This window comes from Leptonychotes weddellii, chromosome 7 (assembly GCF_054177405.1).
Source record: "Leptonychotes weddellii isolate Sample4059 chromosome 7, ASM5417740v2, whole genome shotgun sequence".
Taxonomy (NCBI): Eukaryota; Metazoa; Chordata; class Mammalia; order Carnivora; family Phocidae; genus Leptonychotes; species Leptonychotes weddellii.
In genome coordinates, this window is record NC_138375.1 from 93130442 (window position 1) to 93152165 (window position 21724).

The 21724-nt window shown below is 36.2% G+C and overlaps 1 protein-coding gene across 2 annotated transcripts in view; it reads right to left on the reverse strand.

The window, feature by feature from the left end:
• Window positions 1-1430: 1430 nt before the first annotated feature.
• BDP1 (BDP1 general transcription factor IIIB subunit) overlaps window positions 1431-21724 on the reverse strand; it is an 89990-nt gene continuing 69696 nt past the window's right edge. Inside the window, exons 31-39 of one of the 2 annotated variants that reach the window (XM_081826777.1) lie at window positions 18168-18315; window positions 17745-17925; window positions 14189-14252; window positions 13627-13813; window positions 12410-12611; window positions 8621-8660; window positions 7748-8012; window positions 6864-7110; window positions 1431-2087 (exon numbers count right to left, since the gene is read on the reverse strand). In XM_081826777.1, coding sequence (XP_081682903.1) covers window positions 1956-2087; window positions 6864-7110; window positions 7748-8012; window positions 8621-8660; window positions 12410-12611; window positions 13627-13813; window positions 14189-14252; window positions 17745-17925; window positions 18168-18315 — 1466 coding nt within the window. In that variant the 3' untranslated portion in view covers window positions 1431-1955. Of the gene's footprint in view, window positions 2088-6863; window positions 7111-7747; window positions 8013-8620; window positions 8661-12409; window positions 12612-13626; window positions 13814-14188; window positions 14253-17744; window positions 17926-18167; window positions 18316-19277; window positions 21507-21724 lie in introns of those variants that run through there. The other variant, XM_081826778.1, reaches the window with a different exon arrangement.

Genomic DNA, 21724 nt, shown 5'->3' on the forward strand with positions numbered 1-21724 from the left:
GGCAACCTAAGATCCAAAGTAACATTAATTAAATGAAAGAAACTTTCAGAATATGAGACTTTAAAAAATTTTATAAAAACAGGGCATTAAAATAGCAATGTGATTTACTACCATGATTTTTGTGACATATTAATCCCATGAAATAAATTAATGCATACCTATTGAGAATTTTCACTCAGATTTATAGATCCTCCTTTATGACAAAAAAGTTAAATTGTAAATTTCACTATAAAGCAATGAATAAGAAATGCTCTAATAGCAATTTTAGGATTATTGTAACACTTGCTGAGCCATATCCTATTCTACTAATGAACTTGAAATTTGGCCACTATTTTTTTCAATATATAAACACAATTATCTAGACATTAAAATATCTTCCCAGTTGAAATACTGATCATTTTGTAATGCAATCAACACAGTTTTGTGATGCACAACTTACAACTTGAATGACAAATATGTATGTCGTAGATAAAACGTCAGCACCTGAAGGTAAGAAAATTACTGTCTAATGTAGGGGTCAAACGAAAAGCCCATTCCAGACATGTCAATCCCTTCAGTATTGTTTGTGGCTGTTTTCAGCAGCACTGAAACAGCAGAATTGAACAGTTGCCACAGGGGCCATGTGGCCCGCAAATTCAAGAATATTTTGCAGAAAATGTTTCTGACTCCTGCTCTGAGGCTTTTCAAATAAAAGAAGAAATCTGTTTTTGAGAAGTTTGATTTGAACCACCAAAGATCTGCTTGGGTGGATAATGGAATTACATATGTAAATAACAAAATTTCAAAATTAAAAACAATCCTTAAATTAATATTGATGATAATCACTGACTAAATAAAGTCTTATTATCTTATTTTCTGTTTTAACATCACAATTATGTTCTGTGCTTAAAGGCCTAAGTGTTCCTTAAGCAAAATTTAATGGGGGAAAAAACTAGCAAGAAATTAGTTTTTAAAAAAAGGAATGTGTGTGAGTGTGTACGTGTGTGTGTGTGTGTGTGTGTGTAAAAGGGACTGAATTTTGAATGTAAATCTCCCTCATAAATTAAGGGTTTTTTTCCCCATACAAATCCTGAGATTATCCAAAAAATAAGAAAAACAAGAACTTCACAGTACAAATTCAATATACTAAACTATGAGAAAAAAATGTATTCAAAACATATCTACTATCCAAATACTTTTAGTGATATAACTTTAAATATCTTTAAAATTAAAGAGGGAAATGGGACAAACATAAATTTGTCAATGTCTTCTTTACCCATAATCTGAGTGGTGAAAATAATTAAAACTGAGTATTCTTTTAAATAAAAAATTTAAAAATAAATAAACTTTTTGATGTTTCATCTTTATAAATAAGTTTAAATACTACTTGTTCAATTAGGACTAATGTTAACATCAACATGAAATTAGAAAAATACATATTTTCCAGTCAAATAGCTGATAATAGAAAAGTTTTTAACATTTACCATTCTAAAGTGGAGTTTCACAATATGCTTTCATATACTTAGAGGCAACTGTAAAGCCCTTCAGCAAAACAAATAAAAAACAAAAAACAAAACCCAGAAAAAAACCTTTACAAAAGAAGTTCGCTAAATGCTAAATACAATCCACCTCCAAATACTTGGCACTGTGATTTATACAGAGACAGTTATCCACAACATTCCAAAATGTCCATGGTGTGTTCAGCACAGGAGAGTCAAAATGTAAACAAGAGAAGCTATTTCTGTCTGAGAAGCAGTCTCAATTGCTTTGTATTTCCAAAATGCTGAATCAATCAGAATGAAAGGAACCTCAGCAATGTTTTCCACTGATTATAAGAGCTTCAAATCAAGCTCATTAGATATTCAAAATCAATCTAAAGAAAAATAGCCAGTGATGCATTTTCTAAATACTGCTTAGTTGATATTTGACTCTGGAAATCCTAGACTTAAAAAAAATTAAAAAAAAAAAAAAGACTTTTATTCTGTTTCATCTACTTCGATAAAGATATCACTAAAGAAATATTCAGAGACTGTGGTTGGCTCCTCTTCAGGTCCCCGGTTTTGGCCACTTTTACATTCTTCTTTTGGTAAGGGAGGATCACAAGAAACCTAAAAAGATAGTATGAATAAGTATGCAATATAACATTTATATATTGGTAGTGGTCATCTAAATTGCTATCTCTTTGAAAAGCAATATAATGATAAATATTAAGGGCTTTAAATATGTTCATACTTTTTGACCCAATAATTTCACTTCTGTGCTGTTATATTAGGGAAATAATACTAAACAGAGTAAGAATTTTATGAGTAAGATAACCTTTGAAGCATTAGTTAAAATAATAAAACTGGACACAACAAACACACAACAGTGGGCATGATTAGATTAATTACAGTGTACACACGATCCATTATTTTACCCTAATTCCCATGAAAAAATTTTAATACAGAAAAGCATAACATCAAATCTATTATGTAACATTTTAATAATCTGCATAAGAATACAGACCCACAAAACAGAACAGTACCCCAAGGCAACTACAAATTAAAGCAATCCTATCGGGGTGCCTGGGTGGCTCAGTGGGTTAAGCTTCTGCCTTCGGCTCAGGTCATGATCCCAGGGTCCTGGGATCAAGCCCCGCATCAGGCTCCCTGCTCAGTAGAAAGCCTGCTTCTCCCTCTCCCTCTGCTGTTCCCCCTGCTTGTGTGCTCTCTCTCTTGCTGTGTCTCTGTCAAATAAATAATATTTTTTTAAAGATTTTATTTATTTATCTGACAGAGAGAGACACAGCGGGAGAGGGAACACAAGCAGGGGGAGTGGGAAGGGAGAAGCAGGCTTCCCGCCAAGCAGGGAGCCTGATGCGGGGCTTGATCCCAGGACCCTGGGACCATGACCTGAGCCAAAGGCAGATGCTTAATGACTGAGCCACCCAGGCGCCCTAAATAAAATCTTGAAAAAAATATATTTAAAGCAATCCTATCAAAAGTTAGCATACTTAGAAATTTATAAAAAATTAAGACAACATGGTATTGTCATTGGAACAGACATATATCATTGAAAAAGACTAGAAATATCCCCAACACATATACTGCAAAATTTAGTATGAGAAAAGTTGGATTATTTAATAAATGATGTTGGACAACTATATAACCATCTCAGAAAAAAAAGAAGTCAAACCAAAATTCTAGATGAATCAAATGATTTAAATGTAAAAACATTTTTTTAAAAAATCTACTCTAGGGGTACCCGGGTGGCTCAGTCTGTTAAGCATCTGCATTCAGCTCAGGTCATGATCTCAGGGTCCTGAGATTGAGCCCTACGTCAGGCCCCTTCCTGCCCAACCTCCCCCCCACCCCAGCCCCTGCTCATGCTCTCTCTCCCAAATAAATAAATCTTAAAAAAAAAAATCTACTCTAAAATACCATGGGAAAACATTTTAATAATCCTGGACTGGAGGAGAGGGAGTATCTTTTTAAATGACCTGAAAGGCAGAAGTCATAAAAGACTGATAAATTCACCTATGTAAAAATTTTAAAAATGTCCACATGGCAAAAACTACTGGACACAAAATCAAAAGACAAATGACATATAGGTTTAAAAAAATATATACGTATGTGTGTGTGTATATATATATATATATATATATATATGACACCATTATCACAAAGGGTTTTATTTATTTATTTTTTTTAAGATTTTTATTTATTTATTTGACAGAGAGATTGCGAGAGCAGGAACACAAGCAGGGGGAGTGGGAGAGGGAGAAGCAGGCTTCCCACGGAGCAGGGAGCCCAATGCGGGGCTCGATCCCAGGACCCCGGGATCGTGACCTGAGCCGAAGGCAGATGCTTAACTGAGCCACCCAGGCACCCCAAAGGGTTTTCTTTTTCTTTTTTTTAAGATTTTATTTATTTATTTGACAGAGAAAGACACAGCGAGAGCAGGAACACAAGCGGGGGGAGTGGGAGAGGTAGAAGCGGGCCTCCCGCTGAGCAGGGAGCCCAATATGGGGCTCGATCCCAGGACCCTGGGATCATGACCTGAGCCAAAGGCAGACGCTTAATGACTGAGCCACCCAGGCGCCCCAGGGTTTTCTTTAATGTAAGAGCTTCTACAATTTAATATGAAAAATACTAATGATGCAATTTTTTTAAAAAAATCAAATATGGAGCGCCTGGATGGCTTAGTTGGTTAAGCATCTGTCTTCAGCTCAGGTCATGATCCCAGGGTCCTGGGATGAAGCCCCGCATCAGGCTCCCTGCTCCTCGGGCAGTCTGCTTCTCCCTCTCCCTCTGCTGCTCCCCCTGCTTGTGCTTGCTTGCTCGCTCTCTCTCTCAAATACATAAAATCTTAAAAAAAAAGAATCAAACATATGAACAGATGTTTCACAAAGAAAGCATAAATGATTCAAATACATGAAGAAGTACTCAACCTCACTCATATGCTCATTAAATCTATGAAGAATTCCAAAAGTGAAAAAAATTGATTACATGCTAGTGTGAGGAAAAAGGCCCTCTCCTATACTGCTGCTAAGAATAGAAACTGATATATTCCCTATGGAAGACAATAAAGCAGTATCTCTCAAAAGAATAATCATTCCTTTTGATCCAACAATTCTATTTCCAGGAATTCAACCTATAGATAAATGTGCAAAATCACTCATTTATAAGTTAGCTATTACCATATTATTTGAAACAGCAAATCATTAGGAATAACCTAAATGTCTACCAGGGTGAGACCATTATTGTTCTATGGTACATCAAAACAGTGGGATATGATATAGTCATTAAAAATAATGAGGGCATGCTTGGACACTTATTCCTGAAAAATGAATTTATGTTCACATAAGAACTTAGATATGAATGTTCACAGCAGCTTTATTCATAACAGCCAAAAATTGAAAATAACCCATATGCCCTTCAATTGGTGAAAGGATAAACATGACTGATAACATACTATGGAATACTATTCAATAATAAAAAGGAATAAATACATAAAACCATCTGGATGACTTTCTAGGGAACTATGCTGAGTGGAAAAAAAGTGAATTCTAAATGTATGATTCCATTTACACAACTGTATACAATATTCCACTGACATAACATTCTCAGAATGACAAATTTAATGGTGTAGAACAGGTTGCCGGAAGTTAAGGAGAGTGTGGGGGTGCAATGTAAGTGCGTGTGTCTATAAAAGACAACACACAGGATCACTGTGGTGATAGAATTCTGTATCTTGACTGTGGCAATGTTGATATTCTGGTTGTGATTTTGTACCACAGTTTTTGTAAGATGTTAACAGTGGGGAAAACTGGATGGAGGGTACATGGGATCTCTCTGTATTGTTTTTCACAACTGCATGTGAATCTACAATTATCCCATAATAAAAAGTTTAATTTAAATTTAATTAAAAAAAAAAAGAGAGGGGCACCTGGGTGTCTGAGATGGTGGAGTGTCAGACCCTTCATTTTGGCTCAAGTCGTGGTCTCAGAGTGGTGAGATCCAGCTGGAGTTGGGCTCCGTGCTTAGAACAGTGTGCTTAGGATTCTCTCTCTCCCTCTGCCCCTCCCCCTGCCACACTCACACTCTTTCTCTCTCTCAAATAAATAAAATCTTTTTTTTTTTTTAAGATTTTATTTACTTATTAGAGAGAGAGAGTGAGAATGAGCACAAGCAGGAGGGCGGGGAGGAGAAGCAGCCTTAACCAACTGAGCCACCCAGGCGCCCCTAAACAAAGTTAGTTTTAAAACTGCTTACTGAACGTTTTATACCTATGGAGAAAAACTTCCGAATCATAAAAGCAATTTAAGAAATTGTAAAGAAAAAACTGATTTGACTAAACATTTAAAGCTTATGTGTATATTAAAAACCCTACAAAATTTTAAAAAGTAAATGAATTTGAAAAAATTACTCGCAGTAAAGAGCTAAAAGGTATGTGGCTTTCTTACATGAGGATCTCACGTAAGTTGGTAAAAAAACCACCTAGATCCCAAAAGCTATAAATCAGCAAACGATAGGAACAAAAAAGAAAAAAAAGAGAAAAAAATCTAGTAGATGTATGAGAAAAAAGCCAAGCCACTAATAATGAAAGAAATGCAAATTAAACAGATGAAATTACATTTCTACCCTCTACTATTATATTAAAGAAAAATTATTTTGAAAAGTTAATATCTAAAGCTGGCAAGAATGTGACTTAACTGACATAGTTACATTGCTGGTAATTGTAACAACTGTTCTCCACAATAATTTGGCAATAGTAAAGAGTCATAAAATACTGGTTCCAAAAAATAGTTCTAGGAAATATAAAGTATTTTAAAAAATTTTAAAGACAGTCTTTACAAAAGTACTCCTTTTGAGACTCATGCTATCCAAAAGGTCACCAGCCTTTTCTGTGTTGAAATCCTAAGTAACCAACCCTAATGCTCTTCCAAAGTTTTTGATACAAGTTCATTTATTTTTCCATCCCAGGACTTGCCATATGAACATCTACAGCATGTAGAGAAATGAAACATGCAAACAAATTCTAATTTTACCATTCCTTGAATTCTTATGGGTGTCAGGACATTTCCCCAAAAGCAAATAAAACATCAGCACTGCTTTGTTTTGCTTCCACAGGTCAGAAAGCTCTTTGCATTAAAGGAATGGCAATTAAGTGTCCATGTATGGCCAGCTTAAATGGCTCTGTACTAAAGGAGCTGTAATTTCCTAAGTCAACACCTTATCTTCTTCTCTCATAGTGTGAGGTATGATGGGGAGAAGACAGACAAGAGATGCTCTGAAATAATTTCTAACATCCAAATGAAAATACCAATCGCCATGTTTTTCCTAGTTGAGTCTGATTTCTAACCCATTCTATACAAACAATAAAATGTAACAGTTACCACGTACCTGAGTTGCTGAACTGCCAATACTCTCAGATGGAGTATCAACAACCCTTGCAGATGGAAGCTGATCAGAGGACTCTTGGATTTTCTTCTGGCTTTCAGTGAGTGGATTTGATCTTTTCAAATTCTTTCTTGGTATAGGTATAAGAGGTTTTAGACGTTTCTTATTATAAACCTGAGTAGGTTCATCAGACTCCAAACTATTCTTTGAACATATTAAAGACAAAAATCCCAGGGGTCTTCTGCCAGGTCTAGAAATGCAAATGTAAAGATATTCAAGAATATCCAGGAAGATACACTCCTAATACCAACTTCTTTCCATGAATGCTAAAATGGCACAGGTGATACCACATTAGTGGTACCAGCATATCTGCTAAGTATCATTATTATTTTGATCATTGTATACCAGTAGCTGGTATACCATCATACCAGCAGATGCCAATGCAGATTTTCTACCTAAAAAGTTAGTTTCGGCACTTAAAGTTAAGCTCTTGTTATACGGAATGTGTATTTATCTGAAGAGTCCTAAAAAAATGTTGACTACGAATTTCCTTTGATAAAACTCCTTCCCTTTACATTACTGACAAAGGGATATGTTTATAAAACATCATCCTTAGTAGTGAACTTAGTCTTTACATATATGTTATATCCGTTGCATATAGGTTACTTCTACCCTACCATTTGTTTTTGTTTTTTTAAAGATTTTATTTATTTATTCATGACAGAGAGAGAGAGAGAGAGAGTCAGAGGGAGAAGCAGGCTTCCCGCCGAGCAGGGAGCCCGATGCGGGACTCGATCCCAGGACCCTGAGCCGAAGGCAGACGCTTAACCATCTGAGCCACCCAGGCGCCCCTACCCTACCATTTGTTAAAGATCATCTCACGGTACCTGGATAATGGGGTTTTTGAAGATGATGGGATGCTATCCATTTGTTCAGACTTCGAAGCAGCACAAGTTCTCTCCTTATCAGACACAATCCTCTCATCCTGAGGTAACTGAGATGTACTTTTTCCTATATGTGTATCTGTTACTTTATCAAGAGATCCAGATCCTATACTCTGAGAAGTTGGTTCAAGTTGCTCTTTCTGAGGTCCTGGAGTTGTATGTGTGCTTCCTGAGGTAGGGAAGATACCTTGTTCCTTGTAAGACTCCCCTTCAAAAAACAAAGAGAAATCATAAGCACAGAGGACACATATTGAAATTTATATATCCGACTGAACTGCAATATTTGAAGGAAAGAAATCATGACATTCTATCATAAATCTACTCTAATAAGAGTAAGCTAAATTATAAATTATTAATATGTAAGTCATCTGGATTGTAGCTGGTGAAAAAAGTATGGTTAGAATACTTTTTTCATTCAGATACAAAATAGTCCTATCAACATATTTTGACCTAGAAAATCTTTCTCGATAAATGTATCTTCAACTAGCAAAATGAGAGTTATCACTTTCTAATCTCTGGGTAAACTTAAGGAACTATAAAAACTCTTTTATGCTCAGCTTTCTAATTCCTAAAATATAATTATTAAGCTTTTACAGGAAATCCGGTAGCCACATGGTTTTCTATTAATTACAGGATTAAAGTAGCTTCATATGGCTATAGGAGTGCCAAATCCAAGATCTCAGCTGGAGAGAAAAACTTCTAATAATAAAAGCAAGATTCTTAGAGAAAGTGAGCAATACTCTTCTCTAATTCCAAATTTGAATAGATGCATCAAAAACAGCAAAATGTAATCACATTAAAATTTATTTCACTCACCTGTTTCCTCAGAAACATTTATCATTTCCTTTGAACACACCTGTTTTAAGAAAATTAACAAAAAAAATTAAAAATCCATTTATCAAGTAAATCTTTCTTTCTTCTTTTTTTTTTAATAAAGAAAGCATGTACCTCCCAGAAACCCCTAGCATAAAAGATGTCTTATGGAAATCCTACCAACATTTATGAAAAAGACATTGCTACTGTTACTTAAAATGTTCCAGAGCACAGTAAAAGAGGAAAAGTTTTCAAATGCTTTTTATAAACCAATATTAATATTAATTCCAATTCTGGGGCACCTGGGTGGCTCAGTCATTAAGTGTCTGCCTTCGGTTCAGGTCATGATCCCAGGGTCCTGGGATTGAGCCCCGCATCGGGCTCCCTACTCCACGGGAAGCCTGCTTCTCCCTCTCCCACTCCCCCTGCTTATGTTCCCTCTCTCGCTGTGTCTCTGTCAAATAAATAAATAAAATCTTTAAAATACATATATATATATTAATTGCAATTCCAATTATAACCAGTACAAAAATATCAAATATAATAGTACAAGCATAATTCAGCAACACATCAAAAGACTAACATAATCAAGCAGAGTCTGTCTCAGGAATGTAAAGATAATTCAGTATGTGAACTAATATAATTCAACTGAACTGAGGAGAAAAATAATACCCCATCTCTCTATTTATGGGGAAAGTGTCCAATAATATTTATGCTTAAAAAAAAAGACATTTTCTTAACACCATAAACTATAATTACTGCAATTCAAAACCAGCATCCCACTTCATAAACACTGGAAATTTAAATCAGGGATAAGAAAAATATGTCTACTATCAGGACTATTTTCTGATATTTCTTGAGTTTTATTAGCTTATATAGAAAAGAGAAAGAAATTAAAGGTATACCAAGTATATGAGAAGAATTAAAATTGTATTTACAGATGATATGACTGTTTACTTAGAAAACCCAACAGAATCAAGTGAAAAATTACTGTATATGATAAGGGGAATTGAGTAAGCTCTCTACATAGAAAAGAATTCAATGATAACGGCAACAAACAAGATAAAATTATTAGGGGATAACCTAGTAAGAAATGGACCAGAATTTAAATGAAGAAGAACTGAAAATACCACTGAGACATAAAAGAATAATTAAACAAATGGAAAGACATACTATGTTTTGGGATAAAGAAAAAATCTAACATGACAATTCTGACATCAACTTTCCCTGTTAACTGGTCAAGTTAATATGATCCTAATTTAAGTATCAGTATCAACAGTTTTTTTTTAAGCTCTGAACAAGCAAATTTTAAAATTAACATAAACTTTAGGACATATACCCAACTAGGAAAAACTTGAAAAAAAAAATAAGAAAATTATGTGCAGGGGAGAGAGAAACTTTCCATTTAAGATAGCAAAGCATTTAAAAACTACAGTAATTTAAAACACTGGGACACTGGCCCCAGAACAAATAGGTGAATCTCAAAGTAGAAGAAAATTCAGGAGTATACCCAAATACATATGGGACTTAATATCCAGTAAGTAGAATTTTAAATCAGTGGAGAAAAAATGAATTATTCAACAAATGGTGCTGGGACAACTAGGTAGGCACCTGGAGAACATGAAGTTGGTTCCACTCTTCCTAACACCAAAATAAATTCTAAACAAATCATTAATGTTAACTCTTAAAAATTTATACTAAATCTCAAGGTAGACTTTCAATGTATAACACAGTCCCCAGAAGCCATACATAAAAAGACTGATAAATGGGATTACATAAAAATAAAAAATGTTTGCATGTCTATGTGAATGCAGCATGTGTACATTCTAGAATTTACAATTATAACTTCAACATTTTATAAGCATTTTTTATTGTTAGAATGCTGAAAACAAAGTTTAAAAAATAAAAATCACAAATAAGCTCAAAGACATTATACTGTTCTTATAGTCACATCAATGTACATCTATCATTTTTTTAAAGATTTTTAAAAAAAAAAAAAAAGATTTTTTTATCATTTGACAGAGAGATACACAGCAAGAGAGGGAACACAAGCAGGGGGAGTGGGAGAGGGAGAAGCAGTCTTCCCGCTGACCCATCTGAGCCACCCAGGTGCCCCTACATCTATCATTTTTAAATGGCTCATTATAAACTGGTGGCCTAGTTTTGCATATAATAACGTCATGAATATACTTTTAAAACAGAACAATGTTTGGGGCGCCTGGGTGGCTCAGTCGTTAAAGCGTCTGCCTTTGGCTCAGGTCCTGATCCCGGGGTCCTGGGATCGAGCCCCACATCGGGCTCCCTGCTCAGTGGGGAGCCTGTTTCTCCCTCTCCCTCACCTGCCACTCCCCCTGCTTGTGTTCCCTGTCAAATAAATAAGTAAAATCTTTAAATAAATAAATAAACACAACAGAACAATGTTTGCAAGGAATGCTGATAAATTGATGAAATTGGGTGACTGATACAGAGGGATGCGTTATACTTCCCTGTGTATCTTTTTAAATGCTTGAAAATTTTTGTATTAAAAAATCAGGGCACCTGGTTGGCTCAGTGGATAGAGCATGTGACTCTTGATCTTGGGGCTGTAAATTTAAGCCCTGCATTGGGTGTAAAGAGTACTTAAAAATAAAATCTTAACCGCACCCCCCCCCCGCCAAAATCAACCAAAAAAAGTCTGCAAGAAAAAAAAAACACAAAAAGTAGAGTCAAAAGACAAAGTAGAAAAAAATATATGCAACTCATTCATGGACATACATAACACAGAGTTCCTCCAAATCTCTATGTAAAAGATTAGCAACACAACTGAAAAATGGCTAAAGAATACAAAGTCATTTCACAGAGAAAGGAATACAAAAGACTCCTAAGTAAATGAAAGACGTTCAGCCTTACTCATAATAAGAAAAATTAAAACCATCCTGTGATACCATCTTCTACCTATCAGATATACAAGGATACACTGCCTCTGTTGTCTGCTCTCACCGAAGGACTACTGGTTTTCAACTGTCCCTTTGAGACTATAGATTCTAAATCAACTTTTCCAAAAATAAATTAACTAATTAATTAACTCTTCCACAGTGTAGCTACACAGCGAGATAAATTATCATGAGTATTGGAAACAAAAACAAGTGGGTGCTAAGAAACCTTTAACATTGTGGCTATTGATCAAATCTGCATACGATCTTCAGGCTTCCCTAAGGTAGTGATGACTGAGATAAAGATGTTTGTATGTTTGGCAAGAAAATGTTTCATAAAAAGGTAATAAAAAAAATGCCCTGGGACATGAAGAAATACGGTGCATTCTAGAAACTGAAAGACGGCCAATATGGTTAGAGAGTGAGGCACAAGGTGAGATCAGAGACAGAAATGGGCCAAATAGAGGGCCTTTAAGGTTCTGGTTTTTCTTCCTAAGAGCAATGCATAGCTTTAAGTATTATGATAATAGTGATGATGATACTACTATTACTATTTTACACAACAGGAAACTCATTCACAAAGACAACATATCCTGACTCAGGTCCCACAGCTGTTAAAGGGTACAGCCAGGATCCAGATCTACAAGATGCTTTTGGCCTTTTTTGAGCCAATAACAAAGAACGAGGAATGGGTTTCCTAATTAACGTCCATCAATTTTCACCTAGAACTAGTTGAAAATGAGAATCCAAAATCAGTTTTAGCTGGATTATTTACGGTGAAAAGTATCAGAACTATCTTTATATAAAGAGACTAAAGGAAGAAACAGAAATGTATCTGTTGTAATAGGACCATCTTATTTGCTTGATGATTCTATCTTACCTCAGAGGTATAATTTTGACAGTCATCTCCTGAAGTGAGCAAACTTTTTTTGGCAGGAGGAACATGGTTACTATCATCAAGCATATAGTGAAATCTCTTCCTAGATATAAGATCCAAATTAGCAGGAGGAGGCTTTTCAGAACCATCTTTTCCAGAATCACATAAACACATGGTATCCTGACCAACTGAAGTTACTGGAAAACTAATAGAAAATGCAAACATATGAAATTAGCAAATTAGAAGCTACTTAATGAGGTAAAAGGCTCAGCTATTCCAATGAAAACTGCCAAAAAAACTTCCAAGTAACTAATATATACATGGCCAAGGTCACAAAAATGTTAGTTTTGAGATCCATTCATACTTAAAAACTTGCAACTTAAATTCTGTAATACTGAATTAAATCCAAGGTATAAAAATACCGTTCTCCTTGTCTATAAAGTTAAAATTTTAATCTAAAATGCCTCTTACTAATATAAAAGGCTTCAACATCTAATGCTACTTGACAGAGAATTAAGCATCTTAACCAGTGACTGTTAAAATACAACAATTCTATAGTAAGAAATTTCAAAAGCAGTATTAAAATATACAGAAATGGGGCGCCTGGGTGGCTCAGTTGGTTAAGTGTCTGACTCTTGATCTCAGGTCTTGCTTGATCTCAGGGGTTGTGAGTTCAAGCCCCATGTTGGGCTCCACGCTGGGCGTGGAAGCCTACTTAAAAAAAAAAAAATACACACAAACACACACACACAGAGAAATGTTATCCTTCTTGCAACTTCTGTGAATGAATATTTATTTCAGACTTTAAAATATATAAGCTTACAAAGTAACCACACACCTTTGATAGAGGACATTTTATAACCCAAATTGCTAAGTTTTTTTAGCTTTCAAAATACTTAAGATACCAAACAAGTTTCATACAAAAGTATTATATTATACATTTAAATGGCAGCTTTATCAGGTATAAAATCAACAATTTCTTCTCTAGCTTACCACATAATTATTAAATAAGATCTTCGGGACAATTACAAATAATGCTGGTGAACGGCTTATTCAGTCAATACTATTCAATTCATAAAGCACCTTTCCTCCTAGCAAAAATAGTTTAGGTCCCAGGTGATGTATGGAAGTGTTGAATCACTATACTGTACACCAGAAACTAATATTGCACTGTATTTAACTAACTGGAATTTAAATAAACAGGTTAGCTCATTCATTACCTCATGTCACTCCTTTCTTCTGTATTCACGGATTTGATCAATATGGGTGCTGGCAGTAAAGGGTTTGGCATTAACTGTGCAGTGGTATCACTAAATTCTTCTACAGCATTGGCTGGGATTTCCACCAGAGTTAAAATGAATGCTTGTTCATCCTCACCATCTTGATGTACATTAGCAACTAGATTCACTATCAAAGTTTAAAAGTTAGTAATGAAAAGCTGAACTATGAAAATCATTAATTTATTATTATTTTTTCCATGAAAATCATTAATTTATTACATTTCTAAAAAGTCTCACTACAACTTATCCCCACAAATAAAAAGCAAATTACACCCACAAAAGTAAAAAGTAATTTCAAAAAGGATAAAGACAGTTCACTATAGAGAGGATGTATAATTCTGAATAACAAACTTTTCCATAAAATACTTCAAGTTTTTTTGTTTTTAATTTAAAACTGTCATAGACTAAAAAACTGTTTTGTTTTTCCATAGTCAAATGAGGGAGGGGAGTAAAAGCTGTACTATTCGGTTCTGTGGTACTTTATCGAAACACATTATCATACCTGTTAAGTCTTGAGAACTGATTACATTCTCTTGTTGAACTTCCAGCATACTAGTTGGTGTACCCTAAGAAAATTTAAAAAATTAAAATGCAAAATGAGGTTGACCAAATTTTAGTTTTAAAAAAGTTTCCAGACAACTGGATATAATAAGAATTATTTCAAAACTCAACTTTTTAACCATATATAATTTTTCAAACGTTTTGAAACTTTTAGTTGTACCAATAACTTTTGAGTTATTTATATAAGTTATTTATATAAGTCATTTATTGAGTTATTTATATGAGTCATTTATATAAACATATATGCACCAAGAAATTCCGGCTAAATTGTTAAATATGTGAATTTTATGAAATTATTTTTGAAGTAACAGGAAAGGGAGATTCAAACCCCTCAACCTTCCCTCTACCCCATTACAGCAGATCTTGTACTATTAGTAGGTGACATCTGAATGGAAGCAAACTGCCTGTCTCCTTGCCTCCAGCATGGCTCCTTCCAATCTGTTTTCCACAAAATTGCCAACACTGTATTCTCTAAAATGCAATTCTTATTGTAATTCTCTACTGCTTAAAATCTTCAAACTTTCAGGGGCGCCTGGGTGGCTCAATCGTTAAGCGTCTGCCTTCGGCTCAGATCATGATCCCAGGGTCCTGGGATTGAGCCCTGCATTGGGGTCGTTGCTCGGCAGGGAGCCTGTTTCTCCCTGTCCCACTCCCCCTGCTTGTGTTCCCTCCCTAGCTGTCTCTCTCTCTGTGTGTCAAATAAATAAAATCTTTAAAAAAAAAAGAAAACCCTTCAAACTTTAATTTTGTAACCAACAATGCCAGTAATTGATTCAGGCAAGTATCACCAATGGATACTAAAACTACTGGGTATGGGGCACCTGGGTGGCTCAGTCGGTTAGAGGCTGCTTTCAGCTCGGGTTATGATCCCAGGGTCCTGGGATCGAGCCCCGCACTGGGTTTCCTGCTCAGCGGGAAGCCTGCTTCTCCCTCTCCCTCTGCCTCCCGCTCCCTGCTTGTGCTCCCTCTATCTCTCTCTCTGTGTCAAATAAATAAAATCTTTAAAAACAACAACAACAACAAAACTACTGGGTAGAAGGTTGCTGGGTCTAAAATAACTTACTAACACAATGTGCAAAAGATTCTGTTAAAGGGGCGCCTGGGTGGCTCAGTTGTTAAGCGTCTGCCTTCAGCTCAAGTCATGGTCCCAGGGTCCTGGGATAGAGCCCCACATCGGGCTTCCTGCTCAGCGGGAAGCCTGCTTCTCCCTCTCCCACTCCCCCTGCTTGTGTTCCCTCTCTCACTGTTTCTCTCTCTGTCAAATAAATAAATAAAATCTTAAAAAAAAAAAAAAAAAAGATTGTTAAATGGAGAAATCTGGCAGGCACCATGCTTGCCAAGTAATTAGTGAACATCACCAATAATGAGACAAACTGACATTACATGCCTACTGAGGTTATAAAAGAAGAACACAACAACACCTAGGTAGTAATTGTGCCAAACACTATTCAATCTGAATCTAATAATGGGGAAGAAGAACAAAAATCCAGATTGTGAATTAGCCTGCAATGTCAAGTTCACAGAAGAGGGAAAAGGAGAACTACTCTAGATGAAAAGAGAATATGGAGAATGACATCTAAATGCAGTATGAGAGCCCTGATTGAAACTGTGTATTACATATTATTTTTAAATCAATATTAGATAGTATGGTAATACTGACTGTGATAACAGTATCATCATTTCTGTATTAGAAACATCCTTAGTATCAAATTCAAGCTGGAGTATGGGTGAAGGCTCATGTCTGCAACTTTGAAATGGTTCAGTTTCTTAAAAAGTATCTATCTACAGAGATGGAGAGCATGACAAAATAAGCAAATGAAGCAAAATGTTAATAATTAATGAATCTATGTAAAGGATCTATGAGAATTCTATTGAAGATTTTTGCAGGGGCGCCTGGATGGCTCAGTTATTGAGCGTCTGCCTTTGGCTCAAGTCATGGTCCCAGGGTTCTGGGATCGAGTCCCACATTGGGCTCCTTGCTCAGCAGGAAGCCTGCTTCTCAGCCTCCCCCTCCCCCTGCTTGTGTTCCCTCTCTCGCTGTGCCTCTCTGTCAAATAAATAAATAAAATCCTAAAAAAAAAAATCTTTGCAACTCTTCAATGAGTTTGAAATTTTTCAAAATAAAAAGTAAAAATAAACAAGCTGGAGGTTAGGGAAAATCCCATAAATTTTGATATAGCCCAAACTCTAGCAAATCATAAAAACCCGTTTTATGATCTGCTCCCGGGATACCTAGCTCACTCATCTTTAACTACTTCTTCATTTATATCCTACTCATAACTACTTAGTCCCTGAATATGAAATGCTGTTTCACACTTATTCTTTACACATGTTCCTCTCCCTTTAACTGGTTAATTTACCTGTTCTTCTAGATTGAGGACTTTTTCAGTCCTGGCTACACATTAGAATAACCTGAGGAATTTATTTATTTATTTCAAAGATTTTATTTTTTATTTATTTATTTGACAGAAAGAGACACAGCGAGAGAGGGAACACAAGCAGGGGGAGTGGGAGGCTGAGCAGGGAGCCCGATGCGGGGCTCGATCCCAGGACCCTGGGATCATGACCTGAGCTGAAGGCAGACGCTTAATGACTGAGCCACCCAGGCACTCCAACCTGAGGAATTTTAACAACAACAACAGAAAGTAAATGTCTACACCCTATTTCCAGAGACTGATTTTACTGGATTGGGTTGAGGACCACTCCTTATTGAGAGTCTTGTGCAACTTGCCTTCATAGCACCTATCAAAATGTAACCATTCATATCCTCAATTGTTTCCCACAACTTTGTCCCCCCAGTACCTTACACAGTATTGAACATGTAGTAAGAAAAATACCTGCAATGTGAAAGTATTTCTCAGATTCAGTGGCCAGCAAGCAAGAGGTAATTACTCTGTACAAAACACTTCCATTTTCAAAACTTTCACTGCAAAGCTACGTATTGGCTGTTTTATCTATCCTCCAAAGACTAAAAACACACTCAATAAAAAATTCTATCATAATACATTATTGCAAAGGCAAAACTATAGGGAAAGAAAACAGATCAAGGGGGCGCCTGGGTGGCTCAGTTGGTTAAGCGACTGCCTTCGGCTCAGGTCATGATCCTGGAGTCCCAGAGTCGAGTCCCGCATCAGGCTCCCTGCTCTGCAGGGAGTCTGCTCCTCCCTCTGACCCTCCCCCCTCTCATGTGCTCTCTGTCTCTCTCATTCTGTCTCAAATAAATAAATAAAATCTTTAAAAAAAAAAAAAAAAACAGATCAGGGATTGCCAAGCAGTCGGGGTGGTAAGGGTGGGAGGGTGACTAAAAAAGGGCCCTGGGGAATCTGGGGGATGATGGAACTGTTTATGTGTTGCTTACATGACTATATATGTTTGTCACAACTTGTAGAAGTACACACTGAAAAAGGTGAAGTTTATTGTATGTAAATCCTACCTTAATTTTTTTTAAACGGGTAATAAACACCCAGCCACCCCATGTTATATTTATATTCTTTTACCTCTGACACATGAAGTGCAAGCACACTGTCTCCATTAGAGTCCTTTCTCTGGGGCTCTTTGATGGAACTCTCACTGAGAACCATATCTGAACCAAGTGTATGGGGCCTTGTCTCAAAGGAAACAACTGGAGCAACTGACGGTATCTGGACCTTTTGAGATTCTTCTTCTTGATCATCATTTCTGAAAAAGAAATTAGTATATATTCAAGTTTCAGAGTATGTATTAAAATTCTGTACTGAAACCAAGTGGACAACTACAGAGTAATGTTTAGAGCTAAGTGAGTCAAAGACTTAATGGTGTTCAAATTTCTAAAATATATTTAATGCAACAGAACCCCCTTTTTCCAATCAAATTCTTACAGTTATAGCTAATGACTATAGTTGAAACAGAATATAACCCAAATCCCAGAATCTCTCTTTTACCTTTCAGTTAGATTTGCTTCTTGAAAAATAGTCTCTTCAATACCATGTTCACAAGCCAATTTGCTCTGCTCCTTATTCTCTGCTGTTGTAAGTGATCCAAGGTTTTCATCTCGTAATTCCGTTGCTTCAGAAGCATCTTCCTCAGTTTCTTAAACAAAGAACACACTTAAGATATAGTCCAAAACAGTACAGCTAAAACTGCTACATTAGAAATATGTTCTCTCTTCAAAGACAGATCACTATATAGTGGCTCTTCCAAATTTCTCTTATTCCAAAAATCAAGCTTATTCATATGGCAGAAGAGTGGTCCTGGCCAATGAGATTTTTGATACAAATGATTAACAAATCCTACACTGCACATATTTCGCTCGTGGCTGCCACAGTTTTATGTCCACTCTATGGTGACAGCAGTGTAATTACAAATCCATATACAAATAAAGTTTAGAAGTGGGTACACATGAGGTCTGGCTAGTTCCACCTTGGGCAAAGTTGGGGAGGGAGCTATTCTAAAAAGAATATCACAAAGAGGGCGCCTGGGTGGCTCAGTCGTTAAGCGTCTGCCTTCGGCTCAGGTCATGATCCCAGGGTCCTGGGATCGAGCCCCTCATCGGGCTCCCTGCTCGGCGGGAAGCCTGCTTCTCCCTCTCCCACTCCCCTCTGCTTGTTCCTGCTCTCACTATGTCTCTCTCTGTCAAATAAATAAATAAAATCTTTAAAAAAAAAAAAAAATATCACAAAGAAGTAAAAAATGACTTCTACATAAAAGAATTACCTTCAAATCGCTATCAAAATACCAACAGCATTTATCACAAAACTAGACCAAGTAATACTAAAATTTGTATGGAACCACCAAAAGACTCTGAAGAGTCAAAGTAATCTTGAGAAAGAAAAACAAAGGTAAGAGGTATCACAATTCCAGATTTCAAGATACTACAAAGCTACAGTAATCAAAACAATACTGTACTGGCACAAAAATAGATCAATGGAAGAAAATAGAGTCCAGAAATAAATCCACACTTATATGGTCAATTAATCTAGGACAAAGGAGGCAAGAATAAACAATTCTTCATTAAATGGTGCTGGGAAAACTGGACAGTTACATGCCAAAGAATGAAACTGGACCACTTTCTAACTCCATATACAAAAAATAAACTCAATATGGATTAGAGATCTTAATGTGAGACCAAACCATAAAAATCCTAGAAAAAAACACAGGTAATAATTTCTCTGACATCAGCTGTAGCAACATTTTTCTAGATATGTCTCCAGAGGCAAGGGAAACAAAAGCAAAAATAAACTATTGGGACTACATCAAAATAAAAAGCTTTACACAGCAAAGGAAACCATCCACAAAATGAAAAGGCAACCTACTGATTAGGAGAAATATTTGCAAATGATACATCTGATAAGGAGTTTGTACCCAAAATACGTAAAGAACTTATGTAACTCAACACCAAAAAACAAAACAATCCTATTAAAAAATGGGCACAGATGGGGTGCCTGGGTGGCTCAGTTAGTTAAATGTCTGACTCCTGATCTCAGTTCAGGTCTTGATCTCAGGGTCATGAATTCAAGCCCTGCACTGGGCTCCATGCTGGGCCCGGAGCCTATTTAAAAAAAACAAAAACAAAAACAAAAAAAGGGGCACAGGACCTGCATAGACATTCTTCAAAAGAAGATATACAGATGAAAAACAGACATATGAAAAGATGCTCAACATAACTAATTATCAGAGAAATGCAAATCAAAACCACAAGATATCACAACCAAAATGGCTAAATACAAAACAAAAGAAATAACAAGTGTTAATAAGGATATAGAGAAAAAGGAACCCTTGTGCACTAATGGTAGGAATGTAAATTAGTGCAGCCACTGTGGAAAATAGTAGGGATGTTTTTCCAAAAATTAAAAATAAAAATACCATATGGTTGAATAAATTCCAGTACTAGGTATTTACACAAAAAAAATGAAAACACTAATTCAAAAGATATATGTACCACCCCGATATTTACTGCAGCATTATCTACAACAGCCAAGATATGGAAGCAACCTAAGTGTCCATCAGTACATGAATGGATAAGGAAGATGTGATACACACAATGGAATATGACAAAGCCATTAAAAGGTTGAGATTGGGCTGTTTGTGACAACACGGATGGACCTAGAAGGTATTATGTTAAGTGAAGTAAGTCAAACTGAGAGAGACAAATACCATATGATTTCACTAATATATGGAATCTTAAGAAAGCAAATGAATAAACAAATGAAGAGCATAATCAGACCTATAAATACGAAGAACTGATGGCTTCCAGAGGGGAGTAGGAGGACAGACAGAGTGGGAGGAGAGTGGGAGATACACGCTTCCAGTTATGGAATGAATAAGTCATGGGAATAAAAGGCACAGCATAAGGAATAGTCAACGGTACTGTAATAGCATTATATAGTGACAAATGGCAGCTCTACTTGTGGTGAGCATAGCACAATGTACAAACTTGTTGAATCACTGTTGTATACCTGAAACTAATGTAACATTGTGGGTCAACCACACTCAAATAAAAACAAATTTTTAATAAAAATAAAAGAGGTAACTTCAGCCTGCACACTGAAATAGCTTCTGGGTATTTCTGAACTCAGAGTAAATTAACTAACTGAATCATAAGCATTGCTGGTTGAAAGGAAATCCCGGAAATCAGGAACCCCAAAACACGGCAAAGATGATGCTAACTATCCAGATCATCTACCTATAGGGCTTAAGACAATCTAGACAGCCTACTACATACAGTTTTTCCTGCTCTTACTAGCATGTGAAGGGGCTGGGCCCTTGACAGGAAGGGGAGGTGGAAAAGGAAGTAGGAGTAGGATTCAACATGTACAGCACAATCTAGTGAGGCCACCATTAAGAAAATCAAAGAGAACACTATGTAATCATATAGAAAGATTTTTTTCAATATACTAATCTTTAAAAACAGAGTACTACTGGGGCACCTAGATGGCTCAGTCCGTTAAGTGTCTGTCTTCGGCTCAGGTCATAACCTCTGGGTCCTGGGATTGAGTCCCATGTCAGGCTCTCTGCTCAGCAGGGAGTCTGCTTCTCCCTCTGTGCTCTCTCTCCCTCCCTCACTCTCTCTCAAATAAATAAATGAAATCTTTAAAAACCAAGTGCTACTATATAAAGAACTCAATAATAAAAAAACAAGTATCCCAATTTAAAAATGAGCACAGATTGGAGCACCTGGGTGGCTCAGTCGGTTAAGCATCCGACTCTTGATCTCAGCTCAGGTCTTGATCTCAGGGTCGTGAGTTCAAGCCCCGCGTTGGGCTCCACGCTGGGCGTGGAGCCTACTTAGAAAAAAAAATCAAAATTAAAAAAAATGAGCACAGACGTGAACACATGTCTCTAAAGAAAATATATAAATAAGCACATGAAAAGATACTCAGTATCACTGGTCATGAAAGAAATCCAAATCCAAATCAGGAGATACCAATTCAAGCTAACTAGACTATCTAATAACAAGTGTCAGAGAGGATATAGAGAAACTAAAACCCTCACAGAATGT